At 41.9% G+C, this 22495-nt stretch overlaps 1 protein-coding gene across 2 annotated transcripts in view; it reads right to left on the bottom strand.

Annotated features, from left to right (window-relative positions):
* The window catches only part of WNT7B (Wnt family member 7B), a 119415-nt gene that overhangs the window by 5555 nt on the left and 91365 nt on the right, over positions 1–22495 (bottom strand). For both annotated transcript variants that reach the window (XM_033148261.1, XM_033148260.1), the window contains exon 2: positions 21292–21518. In XM_033148261.1, coding sequence (XP_033004152.1) covers positions 21292–21518 — 227 coding nt within the window. The remainder of the gene's footprint in view (positions 1–21291; positions 21519–22495) is intronic.

Genomic DNA, 22495 nt, shown 5'->3' with positions numbered 1-22495 from the left:
AGTCAGGGCATCAGAACACCTTTCCTTTTCTTTATTGGAAATAAAGTTTACTCAGCAATGATAGAAGCCTTCTTTGCCTCCAGCAAACCACCACATTAGCTATGGGCTGGATTCTGGTTTGAGGGTAGGACTGTCTTGGTGGTTTGGGTCCTCTCCTACATCGGTGTGCCACCAGCTCTCATTTTGAATTTTCCACAATGCCCTGGGGTGCCCAGCTTAGGACCATTCCAGGGAGATATTGTGTCAAGATCCCTGTTCATGGATTCAAGGACAGCTTTTTGTATTTTATCTGTGGTGTTTTAATTTGTGTAAGCTGCGTTGAGTTCCAGTCTGGGGAAAAGGTGAAGTGCAAATAAATTCAATATAATAATAATGTGGGGATAAAGCATGGAGAAGGTACAGAAATGTGCACAGAGGCTTTACTCCGGATATCACAACAGCCAAGCAGACCGTCCTTATTTCACTCCTGAATTAGGGGTGAAAGGATCAGTCTGTTTCCAGCCCATGACAGCTTTGCATGTTATATCATAGAATTGCAGAGTTGGAAGGCACCCCGGGGATCATCTAGTCCAACCCCCTGCAATGCAGAAATATGCAGCTGTCCCATACAGGGATCAAACCTGCAACCTTGGCATTATAAGCACCACACTCTAACCAGCTGTGCTATCCAGTAGTGTTCATTCATAAATCTGTTCAGTCTCATTTCTGCATCAATCTGCATTTTTTAAAAAGTGCACTATTTTAAACATGTTTTTTTTTCCAAAAAATAAATAGTTTTTACATTCTATCCTAAATGCGTGTTATTTATATGTGCTTTGCTATGGGTTTTTCTGATCGAAGAATCCATTGTGACCCACATATTAGTCCAGAAAGTACAAATAAAATTAGTTCGCCCAGAAATACAAACTGAACAAAGTCCTTGTGGTTTGCACATTCAGCCAAATGAGTGGAGAACCTCTCTCCAGAACTTTGGCTTCAATGTGTGATGGGAGGGGACTTTGTGGGGGGTGAGAGGACTAACTCAGTTTCCCCTCCACCCTTCAGCCCCTTTTTGGATGCAGACAGCTACTGCCTTTTTCAAATGTAAAAAAGAAGAAGATTCAATCTGCAACTGAAAGGGATCAGTTCTAGTTAACGCAGTCTCAAGGAGCTAAATTTCTAATTTAATTTTGCAAATCCAGACTGTAACCTGAGGTAAAATATATACAGTATGGCTCAGTTTCAACATGTCTGTCAACACAGCTGAAATGAAATCATTTGCTTTAGTCAGGAAGAATAGACAATTTGACGGTGGAATCTTGTAAAATATGAACAAGAGCTGAAAGGAGTCAGCTCAGATATTCTCCTCTGAAAATTTTCATGTTGAATATTCACAGCCATGTTCTGAATTTCTGAATATTTGCTAAATACTACTACCATATTTACTCAAATCTAATGCTCACCTTTTTTGGCCGAATTACGTTGCAAAAATTAAGGCACACATTAGATTCAATGGCGCATTAGACTCAAGATAATACTTTGATTTCTGTCTTTTATGTATGACTTTGATGTTCAGTATATGGTGTTTGACAGCTTATATTTGACAGTATTTGCTGGCTGATGATGTGCAATGGTGTTTAGTAGTTTATAACTGAAATATACTGTAATTACATGTACTTAACAGTACAGTACAGCATTTAGTAGCTGGCAGTAACTGATACTTGACATGAATCAGTATTTGGTTTTAGAGGTCCTAATCCAACTGGGCAACCATGTGGTTCCAGGAGAGTCTAGATTTAAAATAAATAAATAAAATAAAATAATAACATAACTTGCTATTTATGTTCCTACACAGAGTTCATCTGGTTTAATGTAATTGTGCAAGATAACATGATAACAGAAATATGTATGTGTATGTGCATTACATAATTTGTTAAAAATAACAGCAATAGATGTATATAAAAGGTGGAATATAAAAATAGTAGTAGTGGTAGTAGTAGTAATTATAATAGATTATTAAATACAATAAACAATAATAAAGTAATTTTAAGTGTTAAATCTGGTCCTCCCTCACAGAGGGCAGAGGTTGCGACCTGGCAACCAAACCCTGTGTTGTGGGTGGGGACCGTTTGGATAGCCACAACACCCTATTGGTTAGGTCCCTCGATGCTGGGAGCAATTGGGCCAATGGGACGCAAGGAAAGGGCATCAAGGGACCTATTTAAGCCCATGCATATGTGCCTGAGCTTCCTCTTGGGGCCAGTACATCAGAACACCCGCCCACCTCTCCCTATATTTAGGTCTTGCACTTGACCTTTCTATGCCATCGCGTGTTGCCTGTCTTGGGACAGGGGCATGGCAGGAATTTTCCCCACTTGGCTGACTGGCTGTTGCCACTTGGGTTTTGCCTGCGGATAGGCTCTGGTTCAGGTGATAGGGGTGGCAGAATGGTCTGGCCATCCCTATGTGAAGGGTATTCCGGTAAAGGAATCCAGGGACTCAATGGTTTGGTCAACCCTGAGAGGGGTTGTGCCCGTGCCCGAGTCCAGGGGACATCAGGGTGGCTGACTGGCGCTCCTGCTTTCAGCTGTCCCTGTTGTTCACCCTTGGTTGACCTATGTTAGAGCTCTGGGTCAGCACTGCCTTCAAGGGTGCAGGGAGCTAATCGAACCAGAGCCTATGCAACCACTCACTTGATTGTAATCAATAAAGTTGTGGCCTAAATTCTGCCAAAAACCAAACAATATTTGAGTCCTGTGTGAATTTATTTGGAAAAGGTTAAGGTCTAAACACGCAAACAGGTGTAGTGATACATTGATGGACAAAGATATTAGCCCATGTGGAGGGGGGGCGGGGGAGAACCAACAATTTTTGGTGAATGACAATCTTCATCAGGGACGATGAAATGGTGACCATATAAATAAATGTCAACCTTAAGGCAAATAATTACTGGGTATAGGCATAGACATGAATTACAATAGAGGAGCCCATGATTAAAAATGTGACAAACCCCCAACCTCAGCTGCCAAACACACCAAACATGCAGAATATAATGAAACATTGTGAAAATAAGTGAAAAGAAGGAAGTGGTCTAGATTTCTCATTGAAAAGCATTTTTATAATGTAAATATATTCACGTAAAACAAGAACACATTACATTAGGCAGAAAAAAGTTCCCTTCCTCTGCCTTAGGAGCCTACAGAATCCAATATTAAGGTCTTCCTGTCAAGGCAACTTCTCTCTGAGGTAACACCCCCATGTCTCCTCTTCTTCCTCCTCCTCCTCCTTGCCATCCCAGCATGGGAGATATAAAGAGAAGAAACTGAGCTATGACCCTTCAGCATGTCAGAAGCGTAACCCTACTCAGAGGTGGGATCTGCTACCGATCACCATGTTATTTCAGCGGATTGGATTCAGACTTAATCACAATTAGAGGAGTATGAATGAGTCTGGATTCCAGCCCAGAAAGAACTAGCCCGCCTTTGCATTCCCCCATCAATCAATGAACAGGAATGCGGGAATGCCATCTCCAAAAATAGCATCCCAGAAAATAATTTGCAATGATTTCAGATATTACAATTTTTTTGAATAACCAAGGCAACAGATTGCTTGTAATCTGAAACAGTTTCAAACGTTTGGATTTATTTCTAATATTAGGATAGAACTTGATAAATGTGATTCCCAGAATGATGTTTGTGACTAACTGTAAGTTGGTGAAGGTTGTTGTAATAAGAATATTTGTAAGGGAAATCAGTGGGTGGGATGGAGTGGGCTGTTCTTCCCCACAAACCTTTCCCCATGATGGGCTTCACCAATCTTACTGATTTCCCTCCTGCAGATTCCTACTTGCCTCACATAGATTGGGAATCCTTGAGATCTGTCATTTATTAACCAAAAAAAGGGGGAGTGAGACTTGCTCCATTTATTTGTGAGAAGGAACACAACAGAAACTGAAATGTTACAATAAGCAAAGCTACCATCTGTATCTTGCTGTTGGTGACTCATACCTTCTCTGATTACAATTAATTATTATAAAATAATGTTAAAGTCATTTTATATGTTTCTTTGTAGAAATTGATTTTTTTACTTGTATCTTTAGATGCTTGGTTAAGATCATTTGGTATTATCTATATGATCTTCCAGCAATATTTTTACTTGTTAAAATAAGTTTCCCATATTGAAACTTAGCTGTTGACTAACCAAAACCCATCTCTGAACACTACTGGACTTTGACAACATTCAAATCTATATTTTGTGGCTCAGATTGATCTCTAATTCAAACAATCCAATTGGAAATATTAATATCACCAAACATAACAACCAATATTCCTCATGGAAATTGGATATTAAAACCCACCACTAGTCATATTACTAGATGGTGATGTTACTGAGGGTTATGTTTTGTAAAAATGTGTACCATGCAAGTCACAACTCCTGAGTTCATACATTCGGATGGGTTCACATTAAGTCTTATCCACGTGGTGGAAAGGAATGCTCTTCCATCCCACTAGGACAGTGCCCTGCCACCAAACATATGAACTGGGGCAATTTCTAGGATTGCAATTTAAGAATGCTGACCAGATACAAAGGAGTACAGGGACACCAAGATTCTGTAGGCCCTTTGGCAAGGTGACCTTAGTGCCCCACATAACCTCAAAGATACTGGGCATTGCGCATGACCTTCTTTGTTGTTGTTGTTCAGTCGTTCAGTCGTGTCTGACTCTTCGTGACCCCATGGACCAGAGCACGCCAGGCACGCCTATCCTTCACTGCCTCTCGCAGTTTGGCCAAACTCATGTTAGTAGCTTCGAGAACACTGTCCAACCATCTCATCCTCTGTCGTCCCCTTCTCCCTGTGCCCTCCATCTTTCCCAACACCAGGGTCTTTTCTAGGGAGTCTTCTCTTCTCATGAGGTGGCCAAAGTACTGGAGCCTCAACTTCAGGATCTGTCCTTCTAGTGAGCACTCAGGGCTGATTTCTTTAAGAATGGATAGGTTTGATCTTCTTGCAGTCCATGGGACTCTCAAGAGTCTCCTCCAGCACCATAATTCAAAAGCATCATTTCTTTGGAGATCAGCCTTCTTGATGGTCCAGCTCTCACTTCCGTACATTACTACTGGGAAAACCATACCTTTAACTATATGGACCTTTGTCGGCAAGGTGATGTCTCTGCTTTTTAAGATGCTGTCTAGGTTTGTCATTGCTTTTCTCCCAAGAAGCAGGCATCTTCTAATTTCGTGACTGCTGTCACCATCTGCAGTGATCATGGAGCCCAAGAAAGTGAAATCTCTCACTGCCTCCATTTCTTCCCCTTCTATTTGCCAGGAGGTGATGGGACCAGTGGCCATGATCTTAGTTTTTTTGATGTTGAGCTTCAGAGAGTTTTGCGCTCTCCTCTTTCACCCTCATTAAAAGGTTCTTTAATTCCTCCTCACTTTCTGCCATCAAGGTTGTATCATCAGCATATCTGAGGTTGTTGATATTTTTTCCGGCAATCTTAATTCCGGTTTGGGATTCATCCAGCCCAGCCTTTCGCATGATGAATTCTGCATATAAGTTAAATAAGCAGGGAGACAATATACAGCCTTGTCGTACTCCTTTCCCAATTTTGAACCAATCAGTTATTCCATATCCAGTTCTAACTGTAGCTTCTTGTCCCACATAGAGATTTCTAGGGAGATGGATGAGGTGATCAGGCACTCCCATTTCTTTAAGAACTTGCCATAGTTTGACCTTCTTAGATGCCTTCAATCCAGTGTGAGTCTGACCTTCCAAGGTGTTATAATCAACTTCTGAAAATTCTGGCTGTAGGAAAACTACTGTATTTTCCATCTATAAGATAATTATTATTATTATTACAATTAAATGTTAAAAATTAGGGCTCGTTTTATACACGGATAGTGCAGAGGGGGGACGTGTGGTTGTTGGCCGCTGCGAGCTGGAGATTGTCAGAGGCTATTGTGCGGGTCATTGTTGGCTGCGGCAACGCCTGCTTTCTATTGGCTGCTGCTGTGGCGATTGGGCGGTCTATTGGCAGCTGCTGTCGGTGAACAGACAGATGAGACTGGCAGGCAGTTGAGTGATTTCTGGCAATCCCCGCCCCCCCAAAAAAGCTGAACAACTCTGGGCAATCTCCCCCCCCCCCATTTCCTTAATTTGGAGTCCCAAAAAATAGGGGCCATCTTATACACGGGGGCATGTTAAATATGGTGATCTCTGTCTCTATTTTACCTGGAGATAGCCTGTGTTTGCAGCATATTACTTCACACCTTTTCTATGCAAAAAATGTCCCATGAAAAAAACAGCATGCTAAGCTAAGATGATAGTACCCTAGTTTGCTAGAATTCTGTATGGAGGTAGTTTTTATAGAGTACTATATCTCTACTGAGATTCCTGTATTGCAGGGATGGGACTAGATAACTACCAGAGTCCCAACACTACAATTTTATGGTTCTGTGATTATGATTCTATGATTCTGCAGGTAGAGCTACATGATCCTCTACCTGCAGTTGGATGCAGTACATCTGAGAAACAGATTCACCAAGACTAGACCTTAGCTACTATTAGTATACAATTTAATGGCCATTTGCAGCAGTGAGTCGGCCAAAGATACAATTCCCTTTACTTTAAAAGAGGCAACTTTTTGCTTTCCCGTCGCAGAGTAATTTACAGTTGTGTGGTGTAGAAGTTATTTAAGTCTGTATGCCAGTAGCTAGGTGCCTGTCTCCCAGGAGAAAAGCCCCAAAGCTGACCAGCACAAATAACTAGGCATCTTTATCATCCAGGATATCTAGGAGCAGTGCCAGAAAAGTGTACAAGTTCCTTAATTTCACATTTAAAAGCTTACGTGGCCATCTTGGGAAGGACTGAAAGGCTATATTTAATAGGTTCTTTCTTGTTACACACACTTCAGATCATAAATATTCACCGAAATCAAGTGTGCCCTAAACTCTCAGTTGATGCCAGTTATACCACCTGGCAGGACCGGTGCTAGGGCTTCTTGCACCCTAGGCGAGACCACCTTCTGGCGCCCCCCACCCCCCCCGCCAAAGCCTGCTTTAGCGTGAGGTGGGGGTGGTGGAGAGGCAAGCAGCAGTTTCTCCGCTGTACGGAGAAGCTGCTGCTTGCCCGTCCTGCCGCCCGCCCCCCGCCAAAGCCTGCTTTAGTGGGAGCTGGGGTGGTGGTGTAGGGGGCAAGCAGCACCTCTCCGCTATAGCGGAGAAGCTGCTGCTAGCCCGTCCCGCCCAAGCCTGGCCAGTGCCCCCTCCATTTTGGCGCCCTAGGCAATTGCCTAGTTCACCTTAATGGACGCGCCGGCCCTGCCACCTGGAGCCTGCAACATATCTGTATCTACATTTTAAAGATCTTAAGTTTAAACTTTGTGTTCAAATATATATCCAACAAGATACTGTACTAAAAAGGTGAAAATTTATATAAAGGAACGGACACAAAATACCGAGGGCTGGTTGACTTTCTGCTGCTGCAGCAAGGATGACAAATGGAAGCAGTCCTAGACCCCTCCATCTGCTACAGGCAAATGTTATTCCAATTCTGCACCTTCCTTATTGGATTTTGAAACTGTGAAAAGCAATCACATCTGCATATGTTCCTTTAAAAATCAAGGAGGGGTGTCTGATAGAGGGGTTTCCTTTTACCTCCTATGAAACCTATGTTTCATTGTGTCAGTAGTATGTGGAATATTGCCACTAATCCCTCCCCAAAACAAACAAAAACGTGTTGTTGCAGAAAATCCTGTTGAGTAATAGGTCAGAGGAATCCCAGCGAACTCCCCTGCTAAGTGCTTCTGTTTGAACAGTAGTTAATATTACAGTGCCTGCAGTAAAGTAACACAGTTGATCGATGGAGAGGAGAAAGCAAACAATGGGTGACGGTGGTGGGCGAAGGAGAACGCGAATGCAGCCTTCCTGAACTGCCAGAGGAAAATAAATGGGAGATGGAAGAGATGAGGGGGAGAAATGTGTTCATGCCTTGCTACCTGTGTCAGGATGTCATGGTGCATCAATGCGCCAGCAAAAGAGCCCGAGGGGCGGCATGTCTTCTTCAGAGAATGGCAGAGCAGATGCAGAACGGTGACTTTACAGTAATCACAGAGGGAACAATCCACTGGGAAGATCGCCTGCGCAAGGCTTCAATGATGTCACCTACCCCAAATCACAGAGAGCTGTGCTTTGCACAGGAGACTGTCTCTTTGGCTACCTTTGTCTTTTTGCACTACATTCCATGGAGGAATCCACATGCCCATGCTATGACAGGGATGCCGGTTTTACCCTCCTCCAACAGGAACAAATATGGGCAAGAAGTAAATTGACAGTATCTGTCAGTTACGTAAGAATCATGCCCAGTTCTAGCCTTTCTCATTTAGCATGCTAGTCTTCTTATGTGCCTTCATTTTTGCTTGTTTTGCCTTTATTTAAATGTACTTTTGTCTTGGGTTGTTCATAACCTCTGGCCTAAATTAGCAATAAGTTTCCTTTAAACAATAATGGAAAGTTACAGGTGGGTAGCCGTGTTGGTCTGCCATAGTCAAAACAAAATCGAAAATTCTTTCTAGTAGCACCTTAGAGACCAACTGAGTTTGTTCCTGGTATGAGCTGAAGAAGTGTGCATGCACACGAAAGCTCATACCAGGAACAAACTCAGTTGGTCTCTAAGGTGCTACTAGAAAGAATAATGGAAAGGTTAATGCCGCATGTCCCTTTAGAACCAGGACTGTCCTGTTTTGGGGGTGGATTGGGGTCCTGTTTAGCGACCGATCTGTCCCGTTTTGAGTCATAAAAATTGGCATTTGTGTGCTCACCCAAACTTCCTTGTCTTGCCCCAACCAAAGTTACTAGGTCTGGGCTACTATTCAACCCAGGCAGGAAACTGCCACTGATGCTAAGAGCAGGGAAGTTCTCACTGGGGCCACAACAGAATGGAAGGGCTATTATTTAAAGAGGGGGTTGCACATTGAATGTAATCACACCTTTAACATAACAACTGCTTTGGCTATAAAACTGATAGGTGAAGGTTCCTCTACACACGAGAAAGTTTGTAGGATGTAAAAAATCTCGAGGACTAGCACGCTTTCTTAATGCTGCCTGGTGCATATCCCCAATATTAATGTAAAAAACCTCTGGGGTTATTTTGCTGGAAGTCTCCTTGCTGATTCCATGTGGTGCATGGGAATCATTCTCATCCAGAGAGTTATGAAAAGAGTAATTTGGAGTGCTTGGCTTTTAGGCCCCACCCCTTTAAAAACATTCATATTCCAAAATACATTTAGGGTGGGGACGACTTTATTTTTAGCTGCAAACTTGGAGTATAGCTGTCTGTCATATAAACATTTCTTGGCTTGACTGCCATAATATATGACACAAACTAAAGTTAATGTACAGTCCTTGCATGTTTTTGTATAACAAAATCACTTATTTTTCAGAAGACTGCCCAAATGCTCACATACATAATAACAAAAAGACAAAAAGCATGCTATTTTACAAAATCCCTGTATTTGGGGTACATTTGTGTTGCATGGGTGTGTGTGTGTGGTTTTCTTTCAAGCTTTGGAAATGCCATCCAGTGTTTTTTTTGTTTTGTTTTTTTGTTAAAGAACATAGGGTTTACTAAAAAGGAAGAGAGAAGAAAAGGAAGGATGCAACACATGTAACAGTGAATTTTAATTCTATGTTTAGCATTTGCCACTTGATGTAAAGAACCAGACTAGATGACCAACCCTATCATCTATAATTGCAGGGAAGGGATTTCAGCAGCACAGGAACCACAAGCAAATGCTTGAGCATTTTGAAAAGCAAATAGAACCTGCTAAAAGTATGTGTTTTGGTGTATTTAATGTATAGCAGTGCTTCTGTTTCTCGTGTGTGTGTGTTTCTGTTTCTCGTTTGTTTGTGTGTGTGTGTGTGTGTGTGTGTGTTTGTAAGCTCATTGCTTCTGGGACTAGTCATTTGGGCTGCAATTCTACACACTCAGTGGGACTTAACTGCAAGTAAACATGCAAAGGGCTGGGCTGTTAACTTGTTATTGTGCAAAGCACCATAAAAACTGTGGAGCTATAAATAAACAACAATAGTAGTAGTAATAAAAATAATAATAAGGCATTTAGGCATCCAGATTTTCAGGTCTATAGATAGGCTGTGAAGAAATCAGGATTTCCCTTGTTTTGCTCAGCTGGCTCCTGCAGCTTCAATTCATGTCAGAACACAGTAAAGTGCTGAAGGCAAACATTTTTCATCTTCCAGAGTTCAGAAGAGAGTTTGGCATAATTAGCTGCCAAAGGGCTGAACAAGGTATTTGAGGAAATCTGACAACTATCTGGCATGTGTCTAACTAGACTAAAGAGGAGGGTTTTGTTTGAGCTCTTAAAGTTCACAATAGAAACCTCACAATGTTCTTGGATCCAGGGATTTATTAAGTAAGTCATATGTCTAGACCGGCCTTCTCCACCTTGGTGACCTCCACAGATTATGATTCCCATCAACCTGAGTGACATGGGCTGATGAAATCTGAAGCCCCAAACATCTGGAGGGCACTAGGTTGGTGAAGGCTGATTTAGGCTTTCAAGGCCCTTTAAACAAAATTGCAATGGTTTAAAAAGCTAAAAATGTTTTGCTGAACTGAACATCCAGTTCCCTCATTCAAAATGGTAAGATATTTAACACTTGCAACTGAATCTAAAGTGCTTCAGGCAGCATTCCTATGCCTACTCAGAAGTAAGCTCCATTGAGATCACTTAGACTTACTCCCCAGTAAGTATTGAAGTGTTAGTCTAGTTGTTACTGCTTTGCTTGCTTTTGAATTTGTCAGGTATCAAACATGAAACTTTATATAAATAGTCCAATGCTAAAGGCCATTGCATACCAATCAGATGCTATCAGATCCTCTGTAGCATTGTATATGTCAGCTATTAATTACAGTAATAAATGAAATACTATTGCATATTCAACATCATCAACATCTGAAATTAAATCTCATGTAATACCAAATGCAGATATCAATCTATGACTGAATATTCAGTGACATGCCTGCCTGGATATAGTGCTTGACTATGACAAGGGACACCTGAGTTATGAAATTCATTAGCTCAGCATGAACTAGTCAGAAACTCTCAACCTAATATACACTGTATAGTAGTTTTGAGAACACTGCCAAGAAGGTACAAATGTGGCCAATTATAGATGATTTTTACGTAATAATATTTAAGAAGAGAATTGCAGGTAGAATTTTTAGAATTCCATTTATTTTATCTTGGGCCTTATATTGAGGCTTATATTGTAGAATCACATTAAATTTGGTTACAGGTAGGTAGCTGTGTTGGTCTGCCATAGTCAAAACAAAATAAATAAAAATAAAAATAAAATCCTTCCAGTAGCACCTTAGAGACCAACTTTGGTGTGCTTGTATTTCTGGTAAAGGTAAAGGTAAAGGGACCCCTGACTGTTAGGTCCAGTAGCGGATGACTCTGGGGTTGCGGCGCTCATCTTGCTTTACTGGTCATGTGGCGAGCATGACTAAGGCGCTTCCGGCGAAACCAGAGCGGCACACGGAAACGCCGTTTACCTTCCCGCTGGAGCGGTACTCTCTACTTAATTCACGACACAAACATATTTACCATTTGCATTTGCTTGACCAACATCCACCATCTCCACCACCCACAGCTGTGCCAACTCTAGAGGGTCATTTTGTTGCCACCCCCATCAGTCTCTGTTGGAAAGGGGCCAGGACCCCTGAATGCTGAGGGAGCCTGGTGTGCACCTTATGCGTGCGATGTCACACACATCACACATTGTGTGTCCCAGCTTCAGCGGCCAACTCTTCCAGAGTGCTTGGCCTTCTCCAGAAGGCGAGACGTCACTCACGCATCATGCCTGTGACATCACACACACACACGATGTGTGCCACCCTCCAAACAGGCACCTCTGACCATCCAATACTACTAGTTTTCTGTGAAATTGTGTTCCACCATTGATTTGTTGCTGTTTCTGGCCCTAACATGTTCATTAAGAATATCAGGCTTAGTATCTGGCCCCACCTGCAATATTAATTAAAGTAGTGCCATGCACAATCATGGCTTTTGCCGGAGTATTCCTTGAAACTATAGTCTGCTGAGGGTGCTGAGCATTGTTAGGAGACCATTTCCTCCCTCACGGAGCTACAATTTTCAGAGTGGTTTAACAGGCAGTCCCTCTTAACTGTTTATAACAACTCTCAGCACCTGTAGCAAGCTGCAGTTCCCAGTACAGGGAGTTGCACAGGGCATCATTTTGTCTCCAGTGTGTGTGGGGGGGGGGGGGTTATTGGTTGTTTTCGTCTTCATTTATTATGCATTTTGTGTTCTCATTTTGTATTTTATGTTGTGAACTGCCTGTGATCTTTGGATGAAAGTTAACATACAAATTTATAAATAATAATTTATACTACTGCTGCTGCTGCTGCTGCTGCTAATAACATCTGAGGCCACTGAGAGAGCTCATTAGGAAATTGGGAGCACAGTGCCATCCTGTGCATAGCTGTCAACTTTTCCTTTTTTGCGGGAAATTCCCTTATTCCAGCACCGTTTCCCACTGCAAAAAAGGGAAGGTTGACAGCTGTGAGGTTCCTGTGCCAGTTCTGCTTCTTCATAACACCTGGACCAGGAGAGGCTGTGCAAGTCCTGGGTGAGGGCCTTAATGCAGTGGTGGACTCAATGAGGGCCAAAAAACTAAGTTTGAATCCTGGGAATGTGTTCCTGTGTCTAGAAGATAGGCCAGTTGCCTGATCTGGAGAGGGTTGCACTCCCTCTAATGTAGTTTGGGGTACGTCTTGAAACATCTTTGCAGTGGAAGCCTGAGTGAGCCCTTTTGCTAGAAGTGCCTTTTACCAGCTTTGCCTAGTATAGCCGCTATGCTTGTCTCTGGCATGGGATAACTTGGCCACTGCAGTCCAAGCATTGGTAACCTCCAGTAAGACTGGATTACTGCAATACACTCTATGTGGTGCTGCCCTTGAGACTGGTTCAGTAGCTAATTTTAATGATTATTTTATACTGGGTTTAAATGTGTTTTATGCTTTATTGTAGAAGAAGAAGAAGAGTTTGGATTTGATATCCCCGCTTTCTCACTACCTGAAGGAGTCTCCAAGCGGCTAACATCTCCTTTTCCCTTCCTCCCCACAACAAACACTCTGTGAGGTGAGTGGGGCTGAGAGACTTCAGAGAAGTGTGACTAGCCCAAGGTCACCCAGCAGCTGCATGTGGAGGATGCGGAGGCACGAACCCGGTTCACCAGATTACAAGGTCTACCACTCTTAACCACTACACCACACTGGCTCTGTGTACACATTGCTGATATTTTATGCGATGGAAGTATATAAATACTCTTATAAATGGGGGGGAATGATATTATCCTGGATGCTACACTTTCCCAAGACCAATATTTATATAAATGTTCCCCACCCTAATGGTGATGATATTAATAAATACTTGATGTATTACCATCAAGCTAGTGTTGCAACAGAGATTATCCCAATAATCGAGCACCCTTGCATGTTCCATGTTCGATGCAGTGTTGGAGCCAATGGCTGTCCCCTTTAATGGTGCTATAAAGTGACCTGACACTCATATAATTTTGTTACCGTATTACAACATTAGTATTGCACGTGAATGATGTAAGTCCACATAGCTCTCTACTGTCTTCATCGACTGGCAGCAGATGTCTAGGGTTTCAGACAAGAATATTTCCATTCCAACCTGGAGAAACTGAAATGGACATCTTCACCCCAGGGTAACGGCTTCTAAACTGACCCTGCCACTCTTTAAATGTTACATCTGTGTTCATAAAGAGTGTTCTACTTCACACTTTGAGTCAAGCTTGAAGGAAGGAATTCTTCTTGGTGTGTCTCACAACACAATCTGATCTATGTCTACTCAGAAGTAAGTCCTAAAGTGGGATAGGGGTTACTTCCAGGTGAGCAGGGCTAGAAATGTGGCCTTAAGAAATGCATGTAACTAACTGGAACCTTGAGCTTCTCGTTATCTATCATCTTTTGCTGTCTTAAGCAGTAACAATACTCTCCCCGCATTTTCTTATCTCACCAGGAGCCAAGATAATCTTTAGCTAGGCTTCTCTTTTCTCCACAAGAACCTTGCTGTTGGTTTTTCCCTGCTTCCAAAGCTGCCTGGTGATAAAGCTGGAATTCCACAGCATGTATTGCTTTCTGCTGATTTACTGCTTCAAGGACAGCTAAACAGGAGCAGCCCTTTGCAGCTCTTTCCGATGGTGCCTCTTAGCATTGCCCAACTTGCTGGCTACCCGGGCCTGATGTTAATGTGGCTGAAATAATTCCAGCAGCCATCCTTCCTGACACACATATTTGGATAATTGGTATCTTTAGACATAGTCTGACTTAGTGGCTCTTTCAGGAGCTGGAAATAGGCTCTATTGGTAAAAGATACATGCTTTACATCCCAGTTTGTAGTTGTTTTAATGTCATGTAATGCCGTTTTAGTGTAAGCCCCACCCCCCACCCCAGGTGTCCTTTATTTCTCATTCTTGTTTTCCCTAACAGCATAAGAACAATGTTAATAAGCTCAACGAGTGGACTTCTCAGATTCCAATTGAAATTCCATAATTACTCCATGGGCTTTTGCAAAAAGCCCATGGAGTAATTATAGAATTTCAAATTGGAATCTGAGAAGCATAAAGAACAGTTTGGGAAGGAGCTTTTTGGTCAGGAACATGCGCTGAGGGAAAGAGTTACCTGCGCACCCTGGGCACCAGGGTCTCATAAAATCATAGAAGTGTGCTTATGAGAGAATCTAGTCCAAGGGTGGGCAGGCTTCAGTCTTTGGAGATCTACTTTGCTTTTGTTTTGTTACTGGATCCTTGAAACCCATTGACCAGAGCCTGGTGCATAGGATAGATGTTTCAAGTGATATAATTTTGAGCCCAGGAATTTGTTTAGAGCACCAGAGCTGAACTGAGGTCCCAATCCTCAGTCTACCACAAAAAGCCACTCCTGGTTAGCTTCTCCCTGCCCACATTTCAACAGCTTTGTTTGTTTGTGTTTGTGTGTGTGTTGCATGGTGTGTGTGTCATTTTGAATGTTATTATTGCTATACAGGAGACAGGTTGCTTATTTGTTTGTTTTGTTGTTTGTTTAATTTGTGTACCACCCTTTATCTGCAGATCTTTGGCAGTTCACAACATAAAAATGCTGCCAGTTTACTTCAAAGCACAAGAGTAAATTGTGATCTAGCTTCTGACCTCCACTGATCTACTTCAAACTCAATGAAGAGCCTGCAAAGCAGGATGCAACCACAGCATCCTTGAGCCACGAACCTCTGCTTAAACGCCTTCTGCAAAGGGGAAGCCACCAGTTCTCAAGGCAGTTCTCTTTCACAGTTGACCAGTTCACGTTGTTAGAAGGTTCCTTTTCATGTTTAGTGAAGAACTGCTTCCCTGCAATTTCCATCCTTTGGCTCTAGTCCTGCCCTCTGGACTAATCTGTTCCAACCATTAGCATGAAATGCCCATCAGGCTTTTGAAGACATTGTCATGGGCCTCTCCTTAATCTTCTATCTCTAGGATAAAACATAACCAACCATTTGATCTGGACAGACCTTTCCCAGTTACTGGCCAAATTTAGAGATGGCAGATCCAAGAATTTCCATTGTCTTCTCTATTTCAGCCTTGATAGCCTACTGACTCCCATGGACTGCAAGAAGATCAAACTATCCATTCTCAAAGAAATCAGCCCTGAGTGCTCACTAGAAGGAAGATCCGAAGTTGAGGCTCCCGTACTTTGGCCACCTCATGAGAAGAGAAGACTCCCTGGAAAAGACCTGATGTTGGGGAAGATGGAGGGTGCAAGGAGAAGGGGACGGCAGAGGACGAGATGGTTGGACCGTGTTCTCGAAGCTACTACATGAGTTTGGCCAAACTGCGAGAGGCAGTGAGGATAGGCGTGCCTGGCGTGCTCTGGTCCATGGGGTCACGAAGAGTCGGACACAACTGAACAACTGAACAACAACAACAGCCTACTGACTATCTGCTTTGACGACCTAAAGATGCCACAGATTGGACAGGGGATTCTGTATGTATAAAGCATGTGCTCTATGGCCGAACCTTGCCTCTTCCCCTTGCAGCACAGGCACAAAATATGTTAAGAGCTTCTCTATCTGGTACATGAATGAGACATGTTAAGTTTCCTGAGGCTCAGAACCCGATGCAAAGAGGGGGCAGCACATTAGGACTCAAGGGTGGCATCTGGTGGGAGAAGAGTGCAGAGCTCGCCATCATTTTGACAAACTCTCTTTAAAGCAGCATCGCTGGCCTTTTTTTCTGCCTTCAAAATGCATACCCTCAAATTGTCCCAATTTTCCAGAAATAGTTCCAGAATTACAGAAGCCATCTCGGTTTCTGATTTGATCCTGGAATGTCCCTGTTTCCCTTTTTACTTCCTCCACTTCTCAAAGAACAATTAAAGTGATGAGAGATCAGATGCATGCCCCCCCCATCCTGTCCTTTTTGGAAAGAAGAGACTTTGCTGTGTAGGTGCGGGTGCAAAAATGGAGTCCTGTTATACTGCAAAAAAGTACGGCATCAAATGAAGGAAATGGTGAAGATGGCATACAAAGCCCTCCCTGTAATTTTGAAGGAAAATGTCACCAATCCACTTTAAAGTATTTAATTGCAATGCTTCAACAGCCAGCAATTTTTCAAGGAAATGCATGGAGTGTTTATTCCTTTCTGGAAGCCTTACACTACAATCCTAAGCATTTTTACTCAGAAGTAAGTAAGAAGTAAGAGTTCACCCAGTTTACTCTTTGGTATGTTCCTGCTCATTTTCACAGTTTCCGTTGTTGTTGTTGCTACCCACTTTTTTCGCTGACTCAAGGCAGCTTACCTCTAAAAACTATTTCATTTCATTTATCTGTGGAAGGTGTTGTACACAATCCCTTCCCTCGCACATTTTTTCTTTACAACAATCCTGTGAGGCAGGTTCGGTGGAGAGGTTGCAATTGGCTCAAAGTGACAGATGTATATTTGTATATGACGTCTATGTGTGCAGCAAGATCAACCGCGGGGAAACCTGTCATTGTTTTTGGCACACTTTTGTTTTTTGAGATGTTTGGGCAGCACCAACAATATGGCTGTATTGGTAAATCTGCTTTTCATATGTTCATGAAATTTATTATTTTATTTTATTTTATTTTATTTTATTTTATTTTATTTTACTTGGTGGTAATTGCTTTAAGACTTCTTTAGTGCTTATGTCCACATGTGTTACATACCCCCTTCCAGGTGTGCGTTGCCCACCTGTGCCTTACATGGATTACAACTATAATTCACACATTTATGTGATGGAACCACCTTCACACGATGGGAATACACGATTCAGACTGTAACAACATCATCCCTCCTTTCTTATTATGTAAAGTTTGGCACTACCCTGCAACTGTGTTTAAAATTGTCTTAATTTCTTCTCTTTATTATCTTTCAGATTATTTGTTGAGCTTCCATTCTTCACATCTCACTCCCACACACCATACCCCCAATTACCGGAGTAAAACAAATATATCAATATAGGTTTTCCCATAATAAATATACAGATGTTTTATAATAAACATACCATCAACCTGACATTAACAGTAACCACTAACAAATAGTTAAATAGCAGTGCCAATAATATGACAAAATGACAGTAGGAGATAAAAAAAAAACAAATAAAAGTAATAAGAAGGAGAAGAGTGTTTCACATTAACCAAAAAGCTGTCTGAATGGTTCAGGATTTCTTTCTGACTCTAATAATTTGAACCATATCACAAGGATACTGGAAACGCTGTCTTTGCATCCTGGGTGTATTCTGTGGTGCATAGAATAAGTTCAGAATGCTGTATTCAGCACTGATTTCAGCATCCATATAATCTTAGCTTCTTCTCTTTTTTTAAGCAAGTTTCTGACCTAATGGCTGTGAAGCTAGATTTGAAAGGCCAGAACTAGACATTACTCAAGTTGCATGGAAACCACCAAAACAACAGACTCACACCTCCGTTTCTTTTCTGTATGGTAATGTGGAGTAACCTGAAATTCATGATGCGGTGCCATCCTATTTCTCTGAGCTTAGTGCACTTTGTGGGTTGCAGGGGAGTAGGAAAGGGGGCGGCGGGGGGGGGCGGTCCGACCCAGGTGCCATCATGGAGGGGGGTGACAAAGTATCAAGTAACAATTGCTGCCCTACTAGGGTGGTTCATAAAAAAAACCTTTTTTAAAAATGCCTGCTCCAAAGGTTGTATCTTACTACACTAGGGATTATATAGCTACAGGTGAAACTTGAAAAATTAGAATATTGTGGAAAGGTTCATATCTTTCAGTAATTCAACTTAAAAGGTGAAACTAATATATGAGATAAACTCATGACATGCAAAGCGAGATATGTCAAGCCTTTATTTGTTATAATTGTGATGATTATGGCATACAGCTGATGAGAGCCCCAAATTAACAGTTTCAACTTTGGGGTTTTCATCAGCTGTACGCCATAATCATCCAATTGTAACAACAAAGGCTTGACATATATCACTTTGCATTTCATGAGTCTATCTCATATATTAAACTCCAGTAGCTCATGAAAACAATTACATAAATGGACTTTTCCACGATATTCTAATTTTTCGAGTTTCACCTGTACATATGAAGTTTCATGCACATCAGTTAATATCTTGACTCTCCTCCATGAAAAAAGCTGTTTACTTGGCTATTTTCCTATGTCGTGAAGGCCTGAAATTTCAACAAAGCACGTGCCTTTGCTAGACTCTTTTCGGGCACCTGCTAAAAAGCATTCTTCTTTAGGGAAGCATACCTAGATGCTTAGGAAGTTGAAGTAATTTTAATCTTAATATTTTAGCTTTGTATGTTTTAAAGTAGGATTGTTAATTTTCTTGATTTTACTGCTGTGTTTTTTTGTTTTTGTTTAGGTAAACCACTTTGCAGGTTTTTTTAAAATAAATTTTATTAAATAAATAAATAAACAATAAATATAAATAAAATAACACAAGCCAAAACACAATCCATCCTGTAGATTTAAGTATCTGTCCATAGTCCGCCTACTTGTTATCAGAGGCTCAGAATCCACATTCCTTTGTAAGAAAATATGAAATAACGTAAATCCATTTTTGCAGGCAAAAAAAAAAATTCAATTGGGGGGGTGACAAGAATTTTTTCACACCGGGTACCACTTGACCTTCCTATGCCTCTGGTGGGGTGCTCTTTGTGCAGATAGGGAAGGGATGAGTGTGGTGAGCAAACATGTGGCCTTAATTGTTGATGTTGTTGTGTTGTTGTTGTTTTTTTATTACATGCTGTGTGTGGAGGGTGTGGGAGAGGAGACCTGGAGTTGCTATCCAAAATATATGAGCAATGCTTGCTGTAACTTCAAAGGCAAAGGGGGCAGCATCTCATTGTAATGTCCCAAAATTACAAAACAAATATATGAAAATAATAAAATACGCCACACACATTTATGTAAAATGAGGGGAGCACTTTTGTTGAGTGCATAATTTGCATGGTTCGCAGAATTCAGATTCCTTGACACAAAGCTTGGTTTGCCTGTATGCAGAATTTTAATTCTTTTATTGGCATTTACCAAGCTCTGATTACGGGTTCATCAAAGCTTCACATGGTCTTTGGTGTAGGTCTTAGCCAGAGACTGAAGCTGGGGCTTCCTGCATGCAGCAGATGTCCACTGCCACTAAACCATGGCCACTATGCTGCTGACTTCCCAGATGATAAATAGACTTAAGGCAGCAGTGGCTATTGCTTATTGACCCAGGGACTATAGTCAACCTTGGCCAAGACTCTGAGGCCCACAAGACACCACACACACACACACAGAGAGAGAGAGAGAGAGGGAGAGAGTACACCCAGGCAGACAAATGTAAGCACACAGCCCCACTTCCTCAGCTGAGCTGTGGCGATTATTGCACCCTGTTCGCTCAAGTAATTTGGGAGGGGGGTGGTTCGCATCCCCATCAGTGCACTGGGTTCTGCCCACCCCAACGCTGTGTTGTCTTTCTTTTTCTTTTCTTTTTTACCACTTCTGCCAAAATCTGTGGGGTCTTGGGGAAGGCAGAAAAAAATGCTTGTGGAGCAGAGATTAGGCCCCCAAACTAAGAGTTATCACCCCTGACTTAAAGCAGTCTGTTATCACAGGAGCAGATCAGAGTCTAACCCTTAAATTATTCAATCAGACTCTTAATCATAAATTACTGAAAATCTGCAGATCCTACATTCCTCTGAAGGTGTTCAAGAGTCCCCTTTCCCCAGCTATTATTATTCTTGTGGTTTCTTACCCCTCTACTTAACCTTCTGCTTTGGCTTCAGATGGACGTACAACCCCAAAGCAAAACACAGCTGAAATGGCCATGTTTAGTCTGAGTTTGGTTTAAACCATAAAAAGCCACCAAGCACCACATCAATCAGAGTCAGACATTTTTGGGAGTTCCCCAGGTTCACTGAACAAGTTCACGAACTTGGTGAATATTTTGGTTAATGTAGTTCAGGGATGGAAAAAAGCCCAATTCTTACCAGAGGTACAATTGACAGTTATTCACCCTGAAACTTTGAATGGGAAGACCATCATCTTCCAGCAAACGCAGTCATTTTCCATACTAGTACAATATTAGGTCCATGTTCACATGCTACACACAAAAGAAGAAAACCCTTCCCCATGATTGGCTCCAATATTGCCATGGCAATATGGAACCCCAAATTTGCTTCAAATTCATTAAAAAAATGTCTGTGGCAATTCTAAGGATGCAGTCCAGTCAGTTACCAGTTTCAAAAGGAGCCCAGGAGAATTGCTGATCACTACTAATATAGCATAGTGGAGGGTGCAGGGCCAATTCACATGAACAAATATTTATAATCTACATATGAATTGATTGCCCTTTACACCAAAGGAAGAATCTAGGATGCTAAGAGAAAGGCACTAGGACTACACAGGCTCAGTCCTGAAGAGCTTTCTGGGATAAAGGGGAAATGCCTCACACAATTTAAAACAGGGTTACTAAGGTTCCACGTTGCATACGTGCAAGAGTTATGCCACTTGGTTTCAATAATCTGGGCCAATATATTGACATTTGACTTTGCCACATTAACATGTAGAAAGAAAGAAAGAAAGAAAAGAAGAAAGAAAGAGAAGAAGAAAGAAAGAAAGAAAGAGGACATCTGATCTATTGAGGATGGTAGTTACATCTGGCAACTATTATATGCCTGTTAATATGCTTTCCCTCTGCAACGTTACTTGAAGGAATCCCTTACCTACTCGAAGCTCTTGACCAAAGACTGTTTTCTCTCCCAGTGCTGAGCAGTTCCACCTGCCATATCGGAACTGGTACTGGCATTCATTGATCCCCATCTGGGCCCCTTCTCCGATCACTATGATGGCATCGGGACGGCTCTGGCAGATTGCTCGCTGCCGAGGGGCCAAGCCTGGGATTTTGTTGCAGATTATGTTTGCTCCTAAAGCCACCACAGATGACAAAGCTCTAAAGAAAAGCAGAGAAGAAGCATTAGAGCTAATGGAAGCCATTAATTCCATTTCCTTGATAGCATAGCATGCTGGACAAGGCAACTGGCTAAGAGCAAAAGGGCTGGAAGGGGGCTCCTGTAATTACGCACACTTATCCCAACCTCTTTGGTCTGGCAGTGGGGCTGGAAACCTTGCATGACTTTCGGTAATGCCTGGTTTTGCTTGGGCCAGAGTTACCACATGTGCAATCTGTCTTACAAAACGTTGGCACTTCCAGCTTCTGCCTGTGATCATACGAGGGAATGTGGAGATGTGAGAAATAGATATTAAAAATCTGATTTGGATTTTTTGAAATCTTGCTAACTGAAGGGCAGATTAAGTTTAGCGGGCCCTGGCTCCGCCTCGCTGCAGAATGCTTTCAAACCAGTTCATCCCTTTCTAATTTTAAACCACAACATAAAAAGTAGGGGATGACTTTATTCAACCAACATTCACGCTCATTATTATAAACACGAGGTGATGAATGATTAATAGGAGCTTGCAAGCACAAATTTCAGAGTCAGGTTTTTCAGACCTGGAAAACGGTCTGGAACTTTTCACAGAAGTGTCTCAAACGTTTAGACAGAGTAAAAGAAACATTTTCAATAACTGCAGCAGACACGCTTACAATTTTCATTAAAGTTTTTGTATTCCGCAGTATGCTATCTCAACGATAAACAGTTTTGAGGCTGCAATACCCTTAGCAAAGGGGAGCTGGCCCCTGCTGGAAACAAGCTGTGCTTCAAAATGAACCAGGAGGACTAAGCTATGGCTTTAACTCCAGAGCTAGAGATTGTGCCACTTTATTTATTATTTTTAAAAACTTATATACTGCTTTTCACTTATCTCAAAGCAGTTCACAATGTACATGAAACCATTACAATAAATAAATAACAGAACATCCATATGGTCATATAATTTCAACAACTAAAGCAACCAGACCCAATAAAGTAC

The sequence above is a fragment of the Lacerta agilis genome, chromosome 5 (assembly GCF_009819535.1).
Source record: "Lacerta agilis isolate rLacAgi1 chromosome 5, rLacAgi1.pri, whole genome shotgun sequence".
Lineage (NCBI taxonomy): Eukaryota > Metazoa > Chordata > Lepidosauria > Squamata > Lacertidae > Lacerta > Lacerta agilis.
This window is presented reverse-complemented; position numbering and strand designations above follow the sequence as displayed.